Genomic DNA, 23,593 nt, shown 5'->3' with positions numbered 1-23,593 from the left:
GTTAATCGAGTATTACTGAACATCCCGCTTGAGCTTCACGTCACATGACCAAGGTCAAAGGTCATTAGGGTCAATGAACTTTGGCCAAGTTGGGGGTATTTGTTGAATTACCATCATAAATTTTAAAGTTTATTGGTCTAGTTCATAAAACGTGGACATAAGAGTAACCAAGTATCACTGAAAATCTTGTGCGAGTTTCAGGTCACATGAACAATGTTAAAGGTCATTGAACTTTGGCCATTTTAGAGGTAATTATTAGATTGCTGTCATAAGTTTCAAAGTTTATAGATATAGTGTATATAAAATGTAGATAGGGGTAATCAAGTATCACTGACAAGTTTTACATGTAGGTCACATGGTCAAGGTCAAATGTCAATGAATGTAGTATTATATAACATTATATGAATGGTGTTTTTGTGAATAACTATTTCATAGTAGTCTTCAAAGTCAGCACTGCTGCTATATTGAATCGCGTGATGCAGGTGAGACAGCCAGAGGCATTCCACTTGTTATGAAAAAACAAACATATTGTTAGTCTACGTGAGTATTTATCGGCCAATTTCAAATGCACGGGATGTATTCTCGTCAAAAGTATGAAAGGTAAATGCTTATTAATACAATTCATGTAAAGTATATGTATGCATTCAAAACTGAACTGAGTTACGTTTAGTCATAAGTGACCCGGAAGTGACCTTATAATCGTAAAACCATTTTGTGAATGATTCTGTTGTTGAACTAGTGCTAAAGGTTATTTTCATTTTTTAATTAAAGTGTAGGCCTACAAGCCATTGCCAATTTACTGTCACATTTTTCGTTATGACGTCGACTGAACGCTCGGTATCAAATGAGAATTATTTTTGTATAAGCTAATATTTTTGTCTGTCAAAACCCTCTAAATAATAGATGTACAATAAATTTCATCATAACAAAGTAAAAACCTAAATATACATCTAAACGTGCTGAAGGAGCAAGTGTGAGCACTGACTGGCATGACTGGTGTAAGGATAAAAAGTTTGTGGAGCTAATGTTTTTAATTTCGACATGCTCATTAAACTTTTATAAATTGTATCATACATCAAGATATAGGCCGACATCAGAGTCTACATACTGTACATGTATAGCTATGTAATAAAGGAAACCATTTTTAACCCATCCTAAAGTTGATATCAGTCAAACGGAACTTTAAGTCACATACGGGTGTTGAGAATAGAATTTAAATATTTTCTCTAAAGCTTCTTGTAAAATTTTCCCAACATATTAGGATAATACTAACATATGAATGCACTAAAATGAGATAGAATTTATAGGTTTACATAGGGAATTGTATAGCGTGGAAAAAGTGGGACAGGGTGGGCTAGGGTTTGGGGCTACCCAGCCAGGGAAACTTGATATTGTTAGATAGAGGAGCAAGGGATTAGTATCAATTATTATACGCTGTCAGAATTTTTTAAAACCAAACCCAAAGTTGGTTAAGTTATCAACCAACCAACTGTTGAAAAAAATTCCGATTCATTTTGCACACGACTTTGTTTAAAACCGCTTATAGGTTCATACTTGTAGGTTGATTAAACCTTTCTGAGAATGTAGGTATGCCTGCATTTATTCCATTTTGAAAATGTGAAAACGTAGCTTTTGTACTTTTTGTAACGTTCTTGTACAAATTGATTTGTTTTGATATTCTTATTATCAGTGGTGCATTTGTAATTTTGTTGAGACTCCATTAGTACATACAATAATATTTTGTACAGTTAATGATTTCAGATACCGATCTTTTTAAATTGATAACATGAAAATAAATCCTTTTGCCAAATATCGCAAATATATCATCACAATTGTTAAATCAATTTCTAGCTTAAAAAAGAAACATCTCCGTCATAACAGAGGAAAGCATATATTTGTGTGCTTGACGATAGTGGTACGTACAAATACCCATAATACATTCAAGAAAGAACTATGTTATCAAAAAATATAAGAGAAAAATAATTATGTCCATGATATTCCACTCAATGTGATATGTTTTCCCATTATATGGAAATCAGTGTATGTTGTTTCTCAAATCATATTTTGTTTGTGTTCATATTGGTGGGATAGATATATTAGCATTTGTATGTTAAGTGGGATATATATTTTTATCTCAGTCTTTCAGTTGGTGATTTATCATACAAATTAAGAATGAGATTAAACCACATTATGTAAAAACTGAAGTCAATGTGTTCATTTTGGATGTTGGAATTACATGTTGGGGGTGGAGAGGGAGGGGAGATAGAGCGAAGAATGAAGAAAGAGAGATATAGAAGAGAGAGAGGAAGAGAGAAAGAAAGAGAGAGAGAGAGGGGGGGGGAGTGTTGCACCCACAAATGTAATAACGCCCACAAATGTAATAACACTTTACCCACAAATGTAATAACACTTTACCCACAAATGTAATAATTTTTGATCGCCCACAAATGTAATAATGACTTTACCCACAAATGTAATAAATTTTAAGGGATTTTTGGCGAATCCGTTCTAAACTAAAATCCTATAGTAATCATACTAAGTCTTTCTTCCAGACCCGGTTGTTTCAAAAATTATAATATAAATCCAAAGTCTTTTTTCCAGACCCGGTTGCTTAAAAAATTGTGATATAAATCCAAAGTCTTTTTTCCAGACCCGGTTGTTTAAAAAATTATAATAAAAGTCCAAAGTCTTTTTTTCCAGACCCGGTTGTTTAAAAAATTGTGATATAAATCCAAAGTCTTTTTTCCAGACCCGGTTGTTTCAAAAATTATAATATAAATCCCAAGTCTTTTTTCCAGACCCGGTTGTTTAAAAAAATATAATAAAAGTCCAAAGTCTTTTTTTCCAGACCCGGTTGTTTAAAAAATTGTGATATAAATCCAAAGTCTTTTTTCCAGACCCGGTTGTTTAAAAAATTATAATATAAATCCAAAGTCTTTTTTCCAGACCCGGTTGTTTCAAAAATTATAATATAAACCCAAAGTCTTTTTTCCAGACCCGGTTGTTTCAAGAATTTTAATAAGTGCAAAGTCTTTCCTGACCCAGTTATTTCAAAATTTATAATATAAGTCCAAACTAAGATACGATAATGATATTCCTGTGGAAAAAAATGGGAATCGAGCTTAGTCTTTTCTCCAGACCCAGATAATTAAAACTGGTGGAATAAATGTCTTTGTTGTTGTTTCAACTTATACGGTGTATATTGTGAATATATGCACTAAGAATAAATTGAGAATCAAGCGTAGTCTTTTCTCCAGACCCGGTTACCTGTTATTTAAACATTATGAATAACAGTTTAAAAACAGTATAAAGACCCCATAATCTTATTAATGCTGGATATATAGCGTAGTCTTTCAGCCCGACCATTTTTTTTCTTAAAAACGCTAATAGTAAGAATTAAAAAAAATCAAAGTTTAAGACCAAACAAACCTTCAACCTAAGAACCTGTTTTAAAAGAGGTTTAGAGTGTTGTCTTTATTCCAGACCTAAAACAGTTACGAAAAAAAAATCTTCTAACATAAGACCTTATATTCTTATTCTCGTGGAATAACACGAGTTTTAAAACGTACTCTTTCCTCCAGACCCGGCTATTAAAAAAAGTAACTGAAAAACTTCGAATCTAAGACCAAATTTCCAAAGTTTCACCCAGTAAAAATATGTCTTTTTTTTAAATAATACTACTACCCCTACAAAACATTGTAATAACGCGTGGGTAAAGCAGACATCCTTTCTCCAGACTTGGTTACTATTTGAAAAATAAAATAGTTTTTACAAATATTCTAAAACGAATATCCAATAATCTAATTACTGTGGAACAACATGAAGACCGATTATCGAAGATCGACTTTCCTCCAGACATAATTATTTCAGGAATAAAAAATCAATAAAACTCAACCCCCAACAACGAATCTAAGAACCAACAATCCTCCAAATTAAGACCATGCATGTAGAAAAGCACACGTTTAGAGCGTTGTCTTTATTCCAGACCCGGTGATTTAAAAATGATTTAAGCAATCCTAAAAACAAAAGACTCAAATTCTTATTCTTGTGGAATAATACGAGTATTATGCTTAGTCTTTCGTCTAGACCCGGTTATTTAAAAGATAAAGATATATTGAAAAAAAAATTGACAGCTGAGACTAATCTTCAAAATTAAACCCACTTAAAATGCTTGGGCTTAGAGTGTTGTCTTTACCCCTCACCGACGTATATTATAACTTTTGAAACGACCGGGTCTGAAAAAAAAGACTTTGGACTTGCATTATAATTTTTGAATTAACCGGGTCTGGAAAAAAGACTTTGGACGTATATTATAATTTTGAAACAACCGGATCCGGTAAAAAGACTTTGGACGTATATTATAATTTTGAAAAACCGGGTCTGGAAAAAGACTTGGACTTGTACTGTAATATTTCATTAACCGGGTCTGGAAAAAAGACTTTGAACTTTTGTGCTATATGAACGCATTACTATAGGATATTAGTTTAGAACGAATTCGCCAAAAATCACTTCAAATTTATTACATTTGTAGGTAAAGTCATTATTACATTTGTGGGTAAAGTGCATTATTACATTTGTGGGTAAAGTGTTATTACATTTGTGGGCGTTATTACATTTGTGGGTAAAGTGTTATTACATTTGTGGGCGTTCAAAAATTATTACATTTGTGGGTAAAGTGTTATACATTTGTGGGCGTTATTACATTTGTGGGTAAAGTGTTATTACATTTGTGGGCGTTATTACATTTGTGGGCGATTATTACATTTGTGGGTGTAACAGGGGGGTAGAGAGAGATAAAGTGGATGGGGGAGAGAAATGTGGAAAGTGGGGGAGAGAAAGAGATGCGGAAGGTGGGGGAGAGAGGCGAAGAGAAATGCTGAAGGTGGGGAAGAGAGATAAGGAGGATGGGAAGAGATTGGTCAGAAAAGAAAGAGAATCTCTGCATTTGAATTCCCCTCTCTCTCACACCTTCTGTCTCCCCCTCCCCTCCCTTATCCCATCTTCCTACCCCTCTCTCCTTTTCGCTTCACCCAAATTTCCTTTCTCTCCCCCACCTTTCCCCTCTCCCCCCCACCTTTCCCCTCTCTCCCCCACCTTTCCCCTCTCTCCCCCACCTTTCCCCTCTCTCCCCCACCTTTCACATCTCTTTCTATCTCTCTTCCCCGCCCGCCCAACCATCTCTCTTTGCCCCTCTACCTCCTATTCTCCTCTCTACTCATCTCCAGCACGTTTGATAAGACAATCTCCAAATGATATTTTCTTCACAACTGAAGTTATCATACTCCTTTTATCAAAATAATGCAAAAAACATATTCATACAGATATAGAATGCTTTTTATTAAAGCTTCAATCACATTTTCATAACGGATAACATACATATACATGAATATCTAAATGGACGAGACAATTTATAGGGAAGAATTTGTGTCATTTCTAGCAATTTACACATTCATATTGCAATTTCCCTTTCTCAGCTCATTCATTACCTACTACAGAGAAACAATGGCCAAAGTAAAAATTACCATGTTAATTTGTCCACCTATCAATAAATCTATGCAAGTCTCCTCATAAAATAATTACTCAATTTGAATATACAATACAATCATGTCATTGAGAAACTCAAAGAATCCATACTGCAGTTTAAATGTAAATGGGCTGCAACACCATGATGATATCCCAACGTACTGTACACGTGGCCTCCCATACACACATTTACTATCAAGCATCCCATACTTAATATCAAGAATTGTGATTTGTTACAAGACAACATTCTAAGAATTCAATTCTTTACAAGAAGAATCACTTGTGTTAAGAAAAAACAATTCTTGATATAAAGAAAAGGGATGAACAGCTTGACATAGCTTAGGTATGTCAGCTCGGGTGTATCACCCCTTTTAATGATGAAATTTATATATGACTTTGTCTACATTCATCAAATACACTTATAATAGAAATAAGGAAGTTAACTTGGGCAATGGAAATTGTCATTTGCCATAATTCCTAGCCTTACTTTGTAATTATGTGATCTCTTTTTTTTCTTTAAAAACTATTTCACTACCCCTTCTAATCTTACTTATGGAAGGAAAAGTTAAACATTTGTGTTTTAAAAAAAAATTATAGAGAGCATAGGAAATAAATAATCCATCTTTCTCAGTCCCAACCAGGCAGTGGTATGTCATTTTTTTGGGAAAGAGTACTCCAGCCTGAAATTAAAATGAATTTCATAAAGAGAATAGAATTTTAAAAGCAAAATACTGAATATTAAATTCAAACCAGATTTTAAAAAATGTTATTTTCATGTCTTTATCATTGTGGTTAACATATTATATGAGTGTGACATAAGTGGGGTGATTTTCCATTTTTCATTCCTGTTTTTGGTTGCTTTTACAGTATTCTTGCTTTGCATGATATAATTTCATTTTCCACTGATTACAAACTAATAGTAGGTAAATATTCCCGTCCAATTACTCATAACCTAAAATCCATTACATGCAATGCCATATCACATTCACCATAATTGATAACCCGTCAATCCATTGACAAGTATACACAAAATATATACTAACCAAATCATAAATCATAATGCAAAAAACCTAATGTCTCTCAATTACAATACAAGTCACATATTTGAATCCTTATCAGATATAAATATCTATTACATAAACATCCAACGAAACATGAAATATAATCTTATATAAACTGTCTACCTTTCCGAACAACGAATCCATTGGCATTGGCAAAAGTTATCACAATAGAGCTTTATAGCAAATACCAAATGTATAACTCATATATATCTTACTTTGAGTACTGAGTTATCTCACATATGTACACTATTTTTTTTTACGACTATACAACAATCACCTGTATCTCAACTATTTTGGCTACTAATTTCATATTTGTTATTAAAGGGTTCTAAGTATCATATCAATAAACATGCTATTTCTATAAACAATGAAATATTATGCCACATTTTACATGGAATGGTTTGTTATTACACAAGCACGTATGAAAGATAACCTCTCTCTCGAGAGTAGTTCGAACAACTCAAAATCATCACGTCCAAGTTTATAAAAGGGCTTCAAAACCAGGGTTTGAAAAATGATTAATGCAAATTTTGTGCAATAATTATGATTAATTTTCTGCATTAATTGAGAAAGGGTCCAATAATGGTTAGCATTTTTGTCAAATGTGACTAAATTCAGGCTTAAAATTTAGAATTAGTGAGTCCAGTCTTTATTTAATCAACTGAAATACAAAGTAGGCTCAAACTATAGTGACAAGACGCTTTAACCTCACAACCTCTTAATACAATTAGCATGATCTATTAGACATTTGCTCAATGCACATGGTGATATAAGCATAAACCACAGTCTTAAATCAAAGCTTCAAAATAAATCATTCTGAATGATGGGCCAATGGGTCAAATATGATGTAGTATGGTGGCAGAGGTTTAAAAAAAACTCCATATATTTGAGAACTTTAAGCTTTTTAGGATTTCACAAAAAAAATGGCTGTTACCTTACTTATAAGAAACACCTGGATTCAGAATGGACAGCTAAATGTTTGAACAAAAAAAAAAGAAGAAAATTCAAGAAGGCTGTCCAACAACTTTACTTTCTTATCCTCTTCAATATATGGTATACAAAAAAAATCAGAAATGATTGAGCTATATTTCAGACCCAAATGCACCGTAAAATTAGCCAATTCTCTTTTATGTCAGGAACCATTATAACAATGTTGAGGACAATACGGATGATCACATGGTTGAGCCACATGATAAAGAAATATTATTTTGGTATAAATAAGATGATTTGCTGCAATCTCTGTTTGTTGTTCAGACTAGATCCTCACTCTTAAAGGAATATTTGCTGGCCTGTACAGAGAGAGGAAGAGAAAGAAATAGGGAGATACAGAGGGAAAGGAGGGCAACAGATAGAGGGGGAAAGGGGAGACAGAGAGATAATTAGGTTGAAGGTACAGGGAAACAAAGAAATAACAAAATTAATCATAACATAAAATAATAGCCTGATAATATATTATGACAATTCTTCAAATGTAGTAATATGTTTTTTAGAACAGGCAAGGAGTTGTTTGATATTTCCCTTTGGACTGAACCACTTGCCACTGTCAAGGATATTACCAACATGTACTCCTTGTGAACTGGAAGAAATAAGCTGGGATGGGGGTTTATTCACACCAAAGTACTTCTACAAGATAAACAGTTAAGAGTAACAAAATACCTACACCTAGGTATTCCCCCAAAAAAATCACTTGCCATAGTCATTATTAAAGTCTTCATACATAATCATTATCATTTGGTAGCTAAAAATAGCTCTTCATGCTAGCTAACCTCAAACAACAGTTGATTGTGTGGGACCAAGCGTTAACATATCCCTGGAAAATTTCACATAAAATCATAAAATCTTCTTTTGAACATAATACATTTTTATCACATGAAAAAGATTGATCTGTTGCATACTACAATAACTCAATGAACATATAACTGTAAGTTTAGTACAAAACAGGCAAAGTTTGGGTAAAAATTAAATTTTTATTCATTTTCACCCATTCCTATGAAATAGCAGAGAATAAGCCCCACACCTTTCCTGCTTCACTCTCCTCACTACATCCTGGAAAGATGAAAGGAGTCTACAAGCAGTTTGTCTGCCTCTCAAATAGTCTAATGCCACATGGACTGACCCCATGTGGTCTACTTGTTGTTTGGTATACACTACACTTCATGTAATACTTAGTATAGTTTTCAATTGGTCTAATTTCTAATCAGTCGTATTTATCTACCACTATTCTCAAATGAATAATTGGTTTATGAACAGTTCATCGCAACATTTAGGGTAAGTGGTGTTGGACCAAGTGGATATTGGATGAAACAGATGGAGCATAACTTGAAATTTGACAAAATTGTTAATGAGTTGAATTGCAATTAGACCAAAATGCTGTAGATGAAGTAGGGTTAGACCATGTGGGAGGAAACAAAAAAGCAAAGTAGGCCAAGAATTGTAGACCAATTGACAATGAATTGAAGAAAATACTCATTTAACATCAAAATGAAAGGCAAATCCACTCACCTGCAAGATACCGACGATGACACCAAACAGTCCGATAGCGCTTCCGAAGATCTCAACGATGAGGACCTTGACAAATAGACTGGCATCTTGGGCGTCGGCTAGGGCGGCTCCGCTACCCACAATGCCCACACAGATCCCACAGGCTAGATTGGTAAAACCCACAGTCAAACCAGCACCAAAGATAGCATAACCTGGGGAGAAAAAAGCATTTTGAATATGGCAATGATCTCAAAATGGATCAAATGAAATTATCACCCAGGTGTTTGTATGCATTAATTAAAAGGATGTGCTAAAATGATAGTAGTAGAAAAAGATTAGTTGTTGAGATATGAGCAATTTTTTTTCTTCTTGTGCTTTCATAATTTTGTTACTGTGTTTTGTAACATTCTGTTGATGCATTGATTAAATAGAAAACATTACCAGGACTTAGTGGCATTGATCAAAGACCAGGTTGCACACTGCAACTTCTAGAGCTGATCAATTACAAACTACATTCAGGGCTTAAAGGGGAATGAAACCTTTGGAACAAGTTAGATGTTGTGGAAAAAGAAAAATCAAAGAATAAGATCAAAGAAAGTTTGAGAAAAATCGGACAAATAATGAGAAAGTTACGAGAATTTGAATATTGCAATCACTAATGATATGGAGGTCCTCTCATTGGCAATGCGACTATTTGTGATGTCACATGTCAACAACTTTCCCTTTGATGGACTATAAAATACCACGAAAATTTCTATTTTTGCTCTTTCTTAGGGTGATACAAACTCTTTATCCAAAATGTATTCTTTGAAAATCTGTATTAAATGCCCTCTTAAAGAAAGAATATATGATCTGCTGATAGATATGAGAAAAGAGGCAGTTTAAGTGAAATATATACTAAAGTAATGGGAAAGTTGTTCACATGTGACATCACACTTCTTTGTCGCATTACCAATAGGAGGATCTACATTACAATATTGTCTTTATCTAAACTTCAAAGTTCAATTGCTCATAACTTTCTTATTATTTACTCAATTTTCACAAACTTTTGTGGATCTGTTTCTTTGATTTTTCGATTTTTGCACAAGCTATCTTATTTCAAGGGTTTCATTTTCCTTTAAATTACCACGTTTTAGTTCAAGTCCACTGTTCAATAGGGCACATTCCTATACATGTATTACAATGGTGGGGGGGGGGCACAAGAAATGCACAATGCCAGAGAAAATCACATTGATGCACTGGAAATGGAATCCATAGTCTTAGGTGGAGTCAGATAACATCCAATTATCCTTACCTGCAAGATAATTATTTGCCATTGTCTTTTCTGAAAGCTCATTTGTACCAAAATCCTTCACTTGACCCGAGAGAACAATTGCCATGATGATACCGTAAATGGCCACTGCTTCACAGAAAATAATGCTGCAAGGGTGATATAATAGGAGCAAGTTAAAGATAAATTCCAGTTTTGGTAACGATCTCAAAATGAATTTTTACAGAATCTAATATAATGACCTCCCAAGTGTCTGTTTGTATGAATAAAAAATATGTGCCAAAGGATTCTGGAAGAAATTGTGTAATTGCTGAGAAATAAGCAAAATAAGCGCGGACTCGGTCACTTCCGTCGGGTCTTTATTCCAGCAATAATAATACACTGTCCCACGTGTGCCTATCTGTGTTGGTGATCTTCAGTGTGAACATTTTTCAGCGTAGATTTCAAGATTTCACAAAGTTCAGTTTATGTAACTGTACCAGATCTAGATCCTTGATGATATTCTGACAATTAAGCCTGGTTTTACAGAATTTCTCATGAAATCAGTGTTTACTGCAACTACTGGCATTTCTCTTTAACATGATTTCATTTTAATAAGATGGTCAATCTATGCAGTCAATTTCAGAGCACAATAACTTTTCAATGAAATAAACATGAGCACATTGATTCATAAACTTCTCAAGTATCAATTCTCATATCATTTTAATTGAAAATGTACTTTACTGCAACTCCTGTAGAAATATGACTTCATGGATATCTGGATCTATTCATTGTAGTCTAACAATTTTGGTACAAATTTGCGTTTAAAACAATGACCTGCTTACAAATTCAAACAGCAGGTTTTATGTGCTGGTCTCGTGTGAAGAACCAATTGTTGATTAAAGATTCAATCAGGATCTGTGCCTGCAGACTAAGACATGCTCATCTACATGTACACATGTTTTGTGAAATGATCCCCCCCTCCTCTGTCAAAAATGTTAAATGTTTCTTTAACCAGAATAGCAGAGACATTCTTCACACGAGATGACATATGCAACTTTTAAAAGGGTCTGTATTATTATTACACTGCCTATTTGTATACATGCATACATGTCATTGAGACAAAACATAAATAGATATATAGTACACAGGTTAATAAATCGAAAATTTGAAAACATAATATAATTAGGATCATTTAATACTTCAGTTTCAAATATTGTACTATTAATGACACAACTAAGATCCCAACTACACTTTTGATTGTTATCATCAATCAATGTTGTTTCTGAATGAGCAATCACTATACCTAGTCCTTCCTGTGTCGGTGAGGTATTACTTCCTGTTTCAAGTTGGGTTATCTGTAATGTCCTTCCCTTGCTACACAGATGAGCCTTACACTCTATGCATGTTTAGCTATACATACAATATTACAGGTAGTATAATATTTGGGCTTGTACATGAATTTCATTCATTTCCTTTACGAAATTGACACATTTCCATTTATTGAAGTGGGCATCAAAGCTACTGGTACTATTTGCCTTTGATGCATAACCCAAAATTTGGGAAGAATGTTGTCAATTAAAAATTAACAAAAGAAAAGACATATTACCTTCAGATATCCATCAGACAATAAAAAAATAAATGCCCAATTCGTATTGCACAGCAATCCACATGATCCGTAAAAAAATATAACCACAATGTCCCGTCTGAAATTTAATATACCCATGTATTAATTAAGAAATACATGTATGTTTTGATTTTTTAATAAAACACACGATTAAAAAAGTAAGAAATATGAATAGCTGAATAGCTATATGCAAAATTATTCGAGTGAAATTGAGTTTCCTTGAAGTACCTATTCCTCTGGGACAGTAATCAAAATATAACACAGGTAGCACATTATTTTGTGTTCTCACAAAAGAAAAATATAATTTGAAGTAAACCCTTAGAAAAATATTTATCGATTTTATGTACTGGATCACCAAGACATCCCCAATGCAAAAAATTTGAAATCTTCATAGGTCTTGTGGTTACCAATTTTTATAAGTGACTTTCAAAAATCCACAATTTTCTTACTGTTTGTCCAATAATGTTCAAATCTACTCATCTAATTTTCTTCTCCCCCTGTAAAACAACCTTTTATATGGGTTGGATTCCCCTTAAAATGTTTGATGTTGTAGCATGAAATTTTGTAGGTAGAATTTCATGAGCTTACCTGATGAGATTTTTGGTTCTAATACGGGGAGCTTTTACACCTCCTCCTACAATACTCGTTCCTGTTGTGAAAATACCCCTGAATTGGGAGAAAACATTCAGATCACTTAACAATCAACATGCAAATAGAATCCTCATAAAGCCCAAGTCTACCCCAACAAAAAGCTAGTTTACATGTATACATGTTTGAGATATTAAGCTCAAACATGCATAAAACTGAAAATATTGATAAATCAGACGTTACATAAAAAAATACATTAAAGTTTTCTTGATTTAAAAAATCCAAACCCTTGAATTTAAGAAATCAACAGTTACATGCAAATCCTGGTTAGTATGCAAATGAGCGATCCAACAATGACACCACCCAGTCACTATTTATTTTGAATTTTACCATAAAAATGTGTTAATTTTTCCATCATAATAATGTGTAAATCATAGCTTAATTCCACAGTACCATGGACCTGCCACTGTTGCAATTTATTGTGATTAAACAAAGAGCCTCCTCACTGTTCATCTGCAAAAATATTCTATATTTCATATAGTAAAATACAAAGGAATCATATTTCTAAAGGAATTATAAAGTTTTCCTGTAAACAAAGGAAATAGTGAGAGAGTAACGTCATGGATTCCCTCAATCGTCTATGTTTTCAGTATATATATGCTTTTGTGAAAATTATCAAAACTTCTTATTCTACATCTGATCTTGAGGAAATTTTCAGCTATATGCTTGCTTGATTTTTCTCTACTTATTCATGAATGGGGGTGGACAATTTTCAATTGGAAATTATAGGGTTCAATCAAAACACCCATCAGCAATAGATACATGAAAGATTTATACTCACCATGCTGCCCCTACAACAGAGAGTGCTATTGACAAACCCACACCCACATCAGCCCACATGTAAGGCTCTATCGCTAATAGGAACCTGGTGTGTAAAAAAAACCAAATAACAGTGATTTTAGAATGTGAAATAAACTGTCCATGATCGGAAATGCTTTAAATGAAAACAATTACTCTTATTTACCCAAGAAGGTAGTCACTTCAGCTATTTTATCTGGTGGGTGTTTCATAAAGCTATTCGTAAGTTAAGAGTGACTTTAAGAACGACTGGTGATCCTTTCTTGTGGTAAATGGTAGATTCATTGGCGATGGTTAAGCGCATAAGAAAGGATCACCAGTCATTCCTAAAGTCGCTCTTAACTTACAAACAGCTTTATGAAACGGCCCCCTGATCTCCCAGAACGCTTCTCATAAGAAAGCAGAAGGTTCATTTTATAACTATTTGGAATGCTTCCGCTGGGGATCAAATCAATGACCTCTCTTTCATAAGACGGGCGCTCTAACAGTGAGCCACCATGCCCAGTAGATGAAGCAGCTGTATAATTCTTCCAAGCAATGGGGTTTGCTGTTAAAGCTAGCTAATGAAATTACCGAAATGATGATAACTTGATGTAGTTTTGCCAACAGTTAAATGCAAAGTCCAAAGAAATAATTGCATGGGTCTGTGCACAAATTGTTGGCCCAACCATTTCAAACATCACCTTTTTTTCCTATAGGTACCACATAGGTTTATAAATTAATTTCAAGTAGTGAGATTAATAATGGATAAACCACATATTACTTTTTCCTGCATTACCAGTATTCTGGCCACAATTGTAAATTGCATGTGTCATCCATCATAACATTGACAATTAACTCCATCTTCATATTATAACACTTCTAACATTTCATTTATAATATACATCAGTTAATTTTTCCTTTTTCCACTACAAACATAATATATTTGTACATTTATCAAACAAATTACAAATACAATCTATGCACATTCAAAATACGAGTACCGGTTTCCTAAACATGCTATGTAGGCCTACAGTTATTTCATTCTTTGATAATATTGTGCAATTCAAGGACATTTTAACACTTTTTTAAAAGTTTGTAATTTGGATAAAGCAAGCATGTCAGGGATGAGTAAAGTTCTATAGTACTTACCATCCAAAATCTAGTCTGTACAGCTGATCAGTCAACACATACCACAGTACTGCAACATTGAAAATACAAAAACAGGTCTTTTTAGTATTTAAGAAGAAAAAAATCTTTATATTTCATTACTTTCACCTGTGTACTGGAATATTTTTTCCATTTTGTACTTAAGCAGACATGGAAGAGATATAAACTCAAAGTTATAACCCTCTTTTTACTTATAGTTATATATCGGTTTTAGTTATTAAAGAAACATATTCAGACCTAACATTTTGAAAAAAAAATTGTATTTTTTGATTCCCAAGCTGTATTCTACGATAAAAGAGATACAACCACCCCAAAAAAAAAAAAAAAAAAAAGTGAAACACATTTAATGGATATCTCACAATAGTATTAACATAATGAAAAACAATGGTTCAAGTTGGTTAAGTATAATTGAAAAAAAAACCCTATTTTTATTTCTTGAAATTTGAATTTTACCTGTAATTACATTCATCCAATGTCCTATACTTGTGGTGTAAGTTTTATGAAAAAGAGGCATATAGAAATGATTTTGTTTTTCGCTTGGCGACAGCACACAAATCGGGCGGTTTGCGTGCTATTGCCAAGTGAAAAGCAATGAAATCAAGATGGCAACGTAAACACGGTGGCGAGTTTTCCCCATCTTTTCATAACATTTCATGTTTTTTAATGAAATTCTTATTTAAAAATGAAATATCATAGAAATGACAGAAATGAAGTTGTAACTTGTATCTCATGACATGTACATGATTTTGGGCTAGATCTTTTAGAAGAAAAGTAGAAATCTCGGGGGCGAAAGTTTCAGGTTTTTTGGCTGTACATGCAGATGAATGGGAAGCGATTCCTGGCTACGTTGCGAGAAAGCATATGTTAGTAAACGATTTTTACTCTCTAGGAGCCTCCTGGCTAGTCAGCAGGCCATAAAATGAACATTGAAAACAATTTAGCACTTAGCTTGCCTTAGCAAGGACTTGGCAAGGTAAATTTATTGATCATCTACATTGATTGAGACCACAAAGTCATCAAAAACCTTTATCTGTCCAAGAATTGATAGGAATATAGTAACAAAGAACAAGGTCAAGGTTATATCATAACCCGCCTTGTTCATTGAATGAGTGTCATCCATCAAATTTTATGACGTTTGCAGTGCAAAATTAAAAACAGTCACTGAGTGAGTCAGAGTGAGAAGCATGTTGCGCCCTAGGGACCACTTCCATTCACGAGTGGATACCATACGTGACCATGGGGTCTCGAAAAGCACCCTAAACACATAATTTCCATGTTCTGAAAATGCACCCCTTAACAAGTATTGGCGTGTGAAACCCTACCCTTAACAAGTAGGCCTATTGGAAACAAAACCATTCTTGGCAAATATTCCTTGAAATGAACCCCTAAACAAGTACAGGAATGTTTTATTGTTACGGGTCCTTCGGTCGTCGGCTTTACCTTATTTGGTTAAGTACGACCCCACCTTCTACATCTCGTGCAAATCGGAATCTAAACACGAAGTGTTGGGGGCAAAAAGGACATCCTTTATAAAACATTTAATTTTGTTTTATCATCCCCGCAAATTCGACCCTAAACACATAATTTTCCTCGTGAAATAGATACCCCTTTTTCATTATTTTTGTGTTTTTGACACCCTTATCATGTTACGTACGTAACGTGCCCTATTGTGAAAAAAACATCCTTTTTACATGTTTTTTTGGTCGCGCATGGTATCCACACGTTACGTATGTAACGTGCCCTATCGTGAAAAATACATTCTTTTTACGTGTTTTTTGGTCGCGCATGGTATCCACTCGTCAATGTAATTGCCCCCCCCCCCCGGGTGTTGCGATTTGCTTTTTTTAAAGGTCAAGTCCACCTCAGAAAAATGTTGATTTGAATCAATAGAGAAAAATCAGACAAGCACGTATGTAATTTCATCAAAATCGGATGTAAAATAAGAAAGTTATGACATTTCAAACTTTCGCTTATTTTACACAAAATAGTTATATGAACGAGCCAGTTTCATCCAAATGAGAGTGTCGATGACGTCACTCACTCACTATTTCTTTTGTTTCTTATTGTTTGAATTATACAATATTTCAATTTCTACGAATTTGATGATTAGGACCTCCTTGCCTGAAGCACAAAATTTTAGAATGGAATTCCATGTATTCAGCCAGGGAGTAATGAAACTTCATTTAACATGACAATGACGAGAAAATAAAAATATTTCATATTTCATATAATAAAATACAAAAGAAATAGTGAGTGGTGTCATGCATCTACTCTCTCATTTGGATGTAAACTGGCTCGTTCATATAACTATTAACTATTTTGTTGAAAATAATCGAAACTTTAAAATGCCATAACTTTCTTATTTTACATCCGATTTTGATGAAATTTCCAGTGTTATGCTTGTTGAATTTTTCTCTTTTTATTCAAATCAAGTTTTTGTTGGGGTGGACTTGTCCTTTAAAAACAGAACCACATGACCTACCATAGCTGACATGGCTGAATTCCGTTTTCCCTTTTCATGACTGAAATAGAAAAGTGGCACATATTCAACCTTATCCTTGATTCACAATTCACACGGACATGCAGTCACTGTCTGTAGGATGGGGGGGGGGGGGGTGTCCAGCCACTTTATATTTTTTTTAAAGCTTTCTTTTTTGTCTTTGGATTACACTAATACGAATTCAATAGTTGTAATGATATCATCTTCTATTTTGTTCTCTATAATATTTCCTGACATTTTGTGCTAAAAATTGATAAAACTTCCCTTGTAATTTTTCCAAATGACTTTCTAAAAATTGATTGTCCGGACACATAACCTGTCCGGACACTCAACTCTCAACAACTGGGTTTACTAAAAAAAATCAGCAGACAAGGCCGATGCAGCTCTGCGCCCCGATGGGCCAGGCCAGGGGAAAGACCGTGGTGCTGAGCGATCAATCCATGCAGAGGCAACGAGCAGCGCAGAGCTGGGCGGTGGAGATGCGACTAATAAGACAGAAAAAAATCTTACCAATACCAGTAGCTACGGCACTCACGATGCCTAAAATCGAATATAATCTGACACTCATCGTTAGCTGCTATAAGTTCGAATAATTATATATTTCGGCTAGTGTCTACAATGTCATCAAATCAGAAAAACATGTCACTTTTCAGGACAGGGCGCCGGAGATACAGATGCGATGACATATGACCCAATAATAGCGCATGACTTCCGGCCGGCCGGCCGGGTCGTCCGCTCGCGATCCATATCAGCTCAGCGCACGTTAGCCTAGTGTTGCGGCCGGCTGCACAGACCCTTAATTGGTTTAGCTTAGTTTAATTATAGTGAGACCAGCTAAAGTTTCACTTACACTATAGAAGTCATCTTTGCATATTTCAACCACTGATTTGCATATTTAGCATTAATATAGAGATCACTCGTTACAAAACAGGGTCAGTGTCATTTACAGGTCAAGTCCACCCCAGAAAAATGTTGATTTGAATAAATAGAGAAAAATCAAACTCGATCGCACAAGGCGCACAACACTGAAAATTTCACTCAAAATCGGATTTTAAAGAAAAAAATGTTATGCTATTTTAAAGTTTCGCCTATTTTTCATAAACCAGTGATATGCACAACTCAGTAACATGCTAATGAGACAGGTGGTGATGCCCTTCACTCACTATTTCTTTTGTAATGTCCAATATTTCATTTGTTTTGACAGATAAAGGACCATCTTGACTGAACCATATGAAAATTCCAAGGGATTAATCATTGTTTCACTTAACAATGGGGAGAAAATTAGAACATTTTTCATTTCATATAATGAAATATAAGAGAAATAGTGAGTGGGAGATGTCACCAGTCTCCTCATTTGCAGAACGACCAGGATGTGCATACTATTTTGTGAAATTTAGTAAAACTTTAAATTGTATATAACTTTCTTATTTTACATCTGATTTTGATGAAATTTTCAGCGTTATGATTGTTGGATTTTTCTCTTTTTATTAAAATCAACTTTTTGTTGGGATTGACTTGCCCTTTAACACTTTTTCAGTCTGGGAGAGGAATGATAAAAAGGGAATTAAAAAAAGTAATTTATATTCATATACTATAACTATATTGACAATGTGTATATTCAATAGCATTCCAAAACTTTATTTCATGATCTTATGCCACAAGAGAGAGGTGAAAAATAAAAAAAAAATCTTTTCAGTTTGGAAGTGGTTATTTCATTGAAAAAGAGTCACTACTACCGTGCGTATAAAAAAAAACGGGACAGATTTGAAAAGTCTATAAAATTTTTGTTTCAAATAATGATGTCTATATTTTGGTGTTAATAGATGCTCTAAGGTCTTCTCTTTGAAATGCAATTTAAAAAAATAAATTTTATTCATGCTTGAGCGAACACGTGACGTTTTTGTTGGGGGCTCAAAAAGAGGCTTGCGCCAGAATTGCAGAATATGTGTAATACAATGATCAGACTTCTTGCTAATCAGGATACTTCCTCTTTACATTTTCATTATCTGTGCCACAATTTTCGAATTATGCTGTCAAATTTCATTTACAAAGTTATTTATTTAATTGAATTAGGCCTATTTTATTTTTTCATTCAAACTTCTGTTACCTTTTAATTTTCCTTCATAAGTAACTGGGAAAACAAGATTTTTTGTCAACCCAAGCAAGAAGATTTAAATTATTAATTGGGAAAACTTGTGATTATTCAAATCGTTTTATTATGTGAAACAAATAATGTTATGTACCTTTAAAAGACATGAATCTATTTTTCAAGGGGTCATTAATTCCTTGACCAAGTTTAATTGCTTGACAGGAAACACAGCAAGGGATTCATTGTTTTCAATGGCAATGGTGTATTCAGTCAATTTTGAGGGAGCTACTGAGATATGGCAGATCGGGTAAAATGTATTAAAAAGTTGTGAGCCTGCGAAGTGAGCACGCAAATATTCCCATTTTTTTAATTACAATATCAAATTTTGTGATAGATTTTGACATGATATTCAGAAAATGATATCATATTTTACTTTCTATCTTTCCTTATTTCCTGTCCACTTTTTTTTCTTGGTCATGATTTTTTTAATTGGGGGGGGGGGAGAGCAACCCGAGCGCCCGCCCATCTGTGTGGCTTTGTTCAAAAGGCACCATAACCTTTGTAGCACATAATGAAAGGATTTGAAAAAAATCCATGCTCTCCCATAATTTGGTTGAAAAAAAAATCAGCTTGAAGAAGGAATATTCAAAGCTAACAGAGAGCATATTAAAAAGAAATAACAGAATAATTCAAGCAAATAAATAGATCTGAAAATGAATTTTGACCGCATTATTTGAAAATTATGGCAAAGATAATGAAAAGGTTAAGAGGAAGTCTGCTAATTAGCAAGAAGTCCGAACATCATATTACTCATATTCTGCAATTCTGGCGCAAGCCTCTTTTTGAACCCCCAACAAAAACGTCCCGTGTTCGCTCAAGCATGAACGAAACTAAATTTTTTTGGTAGCATTTGAAAGACAAGACCTTAGAGCACCTATTAACACCAAAATATAGACATAATAATTTGAAACTAAAATTTTATAGACTTTTCAAATCTGTCCCGTTTTTTTTGATACGCACTGTAGTATATATTTGAAAAGACTACACATGCACATTAGAAATATCATGTACAATATTCTGATAAGGGTCATTTACTAATTTTTGTATATTTCGATATTTCATGTCATGGGGGAGTGAGGATCTCTTTGTATGATGGGTGGATCGGGGGGGGGGGCATGTCTACCTGCCTAGACCCCTCCCCTGGGTTGATGCCCATACCAAGTATGTGTTATATTTAGGTACACTGTAATAAGTGCATACGATAGAGAAGAGAGTCAGAGATTGGGAAAGATGGGATTATTACAGGTAAACTGCTAATTGGTCTAATTATACCATCTATGCCCATTTGCCACTTTGTCTAATTTCTAGTAAGGCTATATCCATTTCCCATTCAGACATTGGGCCTGCATGTAGCTACCCATTTTCATATTGAGGCATACCCATTTTCCCATTGAGGCATATTCATTTTCTATTGAGGCATACCCATTTTTACATTGAGGCTATCCATTTCCCCATCAATGCATGTATTTTTTCCATTGAGGCAAACAAATTTTATCATTGAGGAATACCCATTTCCCCATTGAGGAATACCAATTTTCCCATTGATGCATATCCATTTTCCCATTGAGATATTCATACAATTTCCCATTATGGCAAACCCATTTTCCCATTGAGGTTTACCCATTTTCTCATGAAGGCATACCCATTTCCCCATTGAGGTTTTTCCATTTTCCAATTGAGGTATACGCATTTTTACATTTAGGTACCCATCCTTCCCATTGAGGCAAATCTATTTCCCATTGAGGCATATTCATTTTCCATTAAGGTATATCCGTTTTCCTAATGGGGCATCAATATTTTCCCATAAAAGTTTTCAACAGTGGACTGAATAAAATAGCATACTCAACCATGGCAACAGGTGTCAATTTGGCGCACTGTGGCAAAAGTTTGCATTAGTATTGGAACTTTTCAGTAAATTAAGCCTAATTTATACACGAAATCTGCATAAACCATGGGTTTAACCAATGGATTTCAAAACCACCTTTGTGAATTCAGGCCAATGACAATTGACAAACTGGTATTAGACCAAACAGATTTAGCTCAACTGAGAAGTACACCAAGTGATTTCCTATAAACTGTGTATTCCAGAGGAGAAAGGTACAGTGAGAGAAGAGGTTTGTGTTCAACCAAGACTAGGAACTGATGAATTGCAGTCAAGCAGGAGGGGGGGGGGGGGTAGGGGAATTAAATAAAAACAGACAAAAGCATACATGATATCACCAACAAGTTCTATGAACACTCTTAACAATGAAGAAACCAAATACAAATATGCCACATTGATCTATGATATATTTAGGGTACATTATCCTCAAAATGAGCTTCCACACAGATGAAATCTAGGTATTGTAAATCAATCTTACAATTTTTTAATACTCCACATCAGAATCTAAATGAAATTACACATACAACATTATATAATTTTGAATATTACACTGCCAATAATTTCAAAATGCATTTTCAGCTATCAATATTTGTCTCTGTTAAAATATTTTCCTAAAATTTAGATAGCTTGACAATGGTTTCCCTATAAGGAATTTGTATTTGATTCATTTGTTGGTAATAATAGTAATGACAGATCATACATTATATTTTTAAAAGCTTTATGAATATAAGACCTAATGAATGAATGATTCATTCAGCAAATCACAGATTACTAAAATTATGACATTTCATTGGTATTTTGATGGTTAACATTTCTGTCTGCAAAATAAGACCATCATGAAGAATTCTGTGAAAAAAAGAATCTTAATCAAAGAATATTTCACGATAAGCTCCCGTCTCCTGCACTACAGGAAAATGCTAAATCTAGCATAAGAAAAAATATTAGTAATAGAGTACAGAATGATTAATATGCTCCTTTAAAATGTAATTTGTAAAATATAATAAAAATGTATCATGATAAGACACGTAAATAATATATCAATACTAAAAATAATAAAATATGTTCATCTTGATTAGGCAAATACTAGTATATCAAAGAAAGGCAAATCATAATCATTCTAAAATATCCTGATTGAGCTGGATAAAGACCTCTCAAGTTTTAAAGACAGAACTTTCAATAATCCAGAGGTAGATTAAAAGTTTTGTTAATAATTTTGTTCAAGTAAATATGAACACTTCAAAATAAAAACTAAAATACTTATAGCGAGTGTGTAGTGAATAATTTCCATAGGAAACAGATCATTGGTTGTTGATTGTAGTAAAGACATGACAATGAAAGAGCTATCCAGTGCAAGTTCCCATCGCATGATTGGTTCAAATTGATTTCAACTATGGAAAGCCAGCTGTGTAATATTTTTGTTACCTGAATCCTATGGCCAGAATTAAAGGTCAAGTCCACCCCAGAAAAATGTTGACTTAAATAAATAGAGAAAAATCGAACTAGCAGAATGCTAAACATTTCATCAAAATCTGATGTAGAATAAGAAAGTTATGGCATTTTAAAGTTTCCCTTATTTTTCACAAAACAGTGATATGCACAACTCAGTGACATGCAGATGAGTTGGTCGATGATGTCCATCACTCACTATTATTGTTTGAATTATACAATATTTCATTTTTTACAGATTTGACAATATGGACCAACTTGACTGAACCATATAGTATTAAATAATGCTAATTCCACACGTTCAGGGAGGAATTAATCGTTGTTTCACTTGACAATGAGGGGAAAATTAGAATATTTCATATTTCATTTAATAAAATACAAAAGAAATAGTGAGTGGATGATGTCATCAGTCTCCTCATTTGCATACCGACCAGGATGTGCATACAACTGTTTGTGAAATTAAGCGGAACTTTAAAATGTCATAACTTTTGTATTTTACATCCGATTTTGATGAAATTTTCAGTGTTATGTTTGTTGGATTTTTCTCCTTTTATTCAAATCAACTTTTTGTTGGTGTGGACTTGTCCTTTAACAAAGGGGATTTTGAGTCCTCGGTATGCAACCATAGTGTATGTACATTTTCATTGTTGGAGTAGTGTCGCATTATACACATTGATTAAACATGCCTGATGCATTGAATCTGCATTATTTGGTTTCAGACCACATATTAAAAAATCACCTCGGTATAAACATCAGGCCTATGGTTAAAACACCATGCTTCTGAGAGATGATATCTTTCTTCCTGTGCATGTGCCATGGCTTTGACTTGTCACTCTTCTCCTAAAATACTCACAAGAGGGCACTTTAGATGACAAATTAAAGTGCTAGTTGGCTTTCCATAGTTAAAATATTTGATTTTTTTTCTTAAAGATCAACACATTCTAGAACAAAAGACAATTGTGATGGTCCATTGTGATTATAATTCCACCGCATTGATTCCCATTTCTGCTCCATAATTGTTGATTAGCAGCCTAAAACCTACATGTGTAGAAAACAAATGCACAGGTCTCCAAAATGAGA

The 23,593-nt window shown here is 33.9% G+C and overlaps 1 protein-coding gene across 1 annotated transcript; it reads right to left on the bottom strand.

The window, feature by feature from the left end:
- Nucleotides 1–5,316: 5,316 nt before the first annotated feature.
- On the bottom strand, nucleotides 5,317–17,734 carry LOC121423804 (V-type proton ATPase 21 kDa proteolipid subunit-like). The gene is made up of 7 exons (XM_041619295.1): nucleotides 17,547–17,734; nucleotides 14,519–14,567; nucleotides 13,371–13,454; nucleotides 12,530–12,607; nucleotides 10,360–10,484; nucleotides 9,087–9,277; nucleotides 5,317–7,873 (listed from the first exon to the last, which is right to left on the bottom strand). The coding sequence occupies exons 1-7, from the start codon at nucleotides 17,602–17,604 to the stop codon at nucleotides 7,835–7,837; spliced, it is 624 nt and encodes a 207-aa protein (XP_041475229.1). The 5' UTR covers nucleotides 17,605–17,734; the 3' UTR covers nucleotides 5,317–7,834.
- Nucleotides 17,735–23,593: the final 5,859 nt, after the last annotated feature.

This window comes from Lytechinus variegatus, chromosome 11 (assembly GCF_018143015.1).
Source record: "Lytechinus variegatus isolate NC3 chromosome 11, Lvar_3.0, whole genome shotgun sequence".
Taxonomy (NCBI): domain Eukaryota; kingdom Metazoa; phylum Echinodermata; class Echinoidea; order Temnopleuroida; family Toxopneustidae; genus Lytechinus; species Lytechinus variegatus.
The sequence above is the reverse complement of the archived record's forward strand: the minus strand, read 5'-3'. Positions and strand labels throughout refer to the sequence as shown.

Excerpts from the sequence above, each read along its gene's own strand:
- LOC121423804 (XM_041619295.1), bottom strand. The coding sequence starts at position 17,604 with ATGAGTGTCAGATTATATTCGATTTTAGGCATCGTGAGTGCCGTAGCT. Across the intron at positions 14,568-17,546 it reads TGCCGTAGCTACTGGTATTG|TACTGTGGTATGTGTTGACT; the intron begins GTAAGATTTTTT and ends TCAATGTTGCAG. Across the intron at positions 10,485-12,529 it reads AGAACCAAAAATCTCATCAG|CATTATTTTCTGTGAAGCAG; the intron begins GTAAGCTCATGA and ends TCACCCTTGCAG.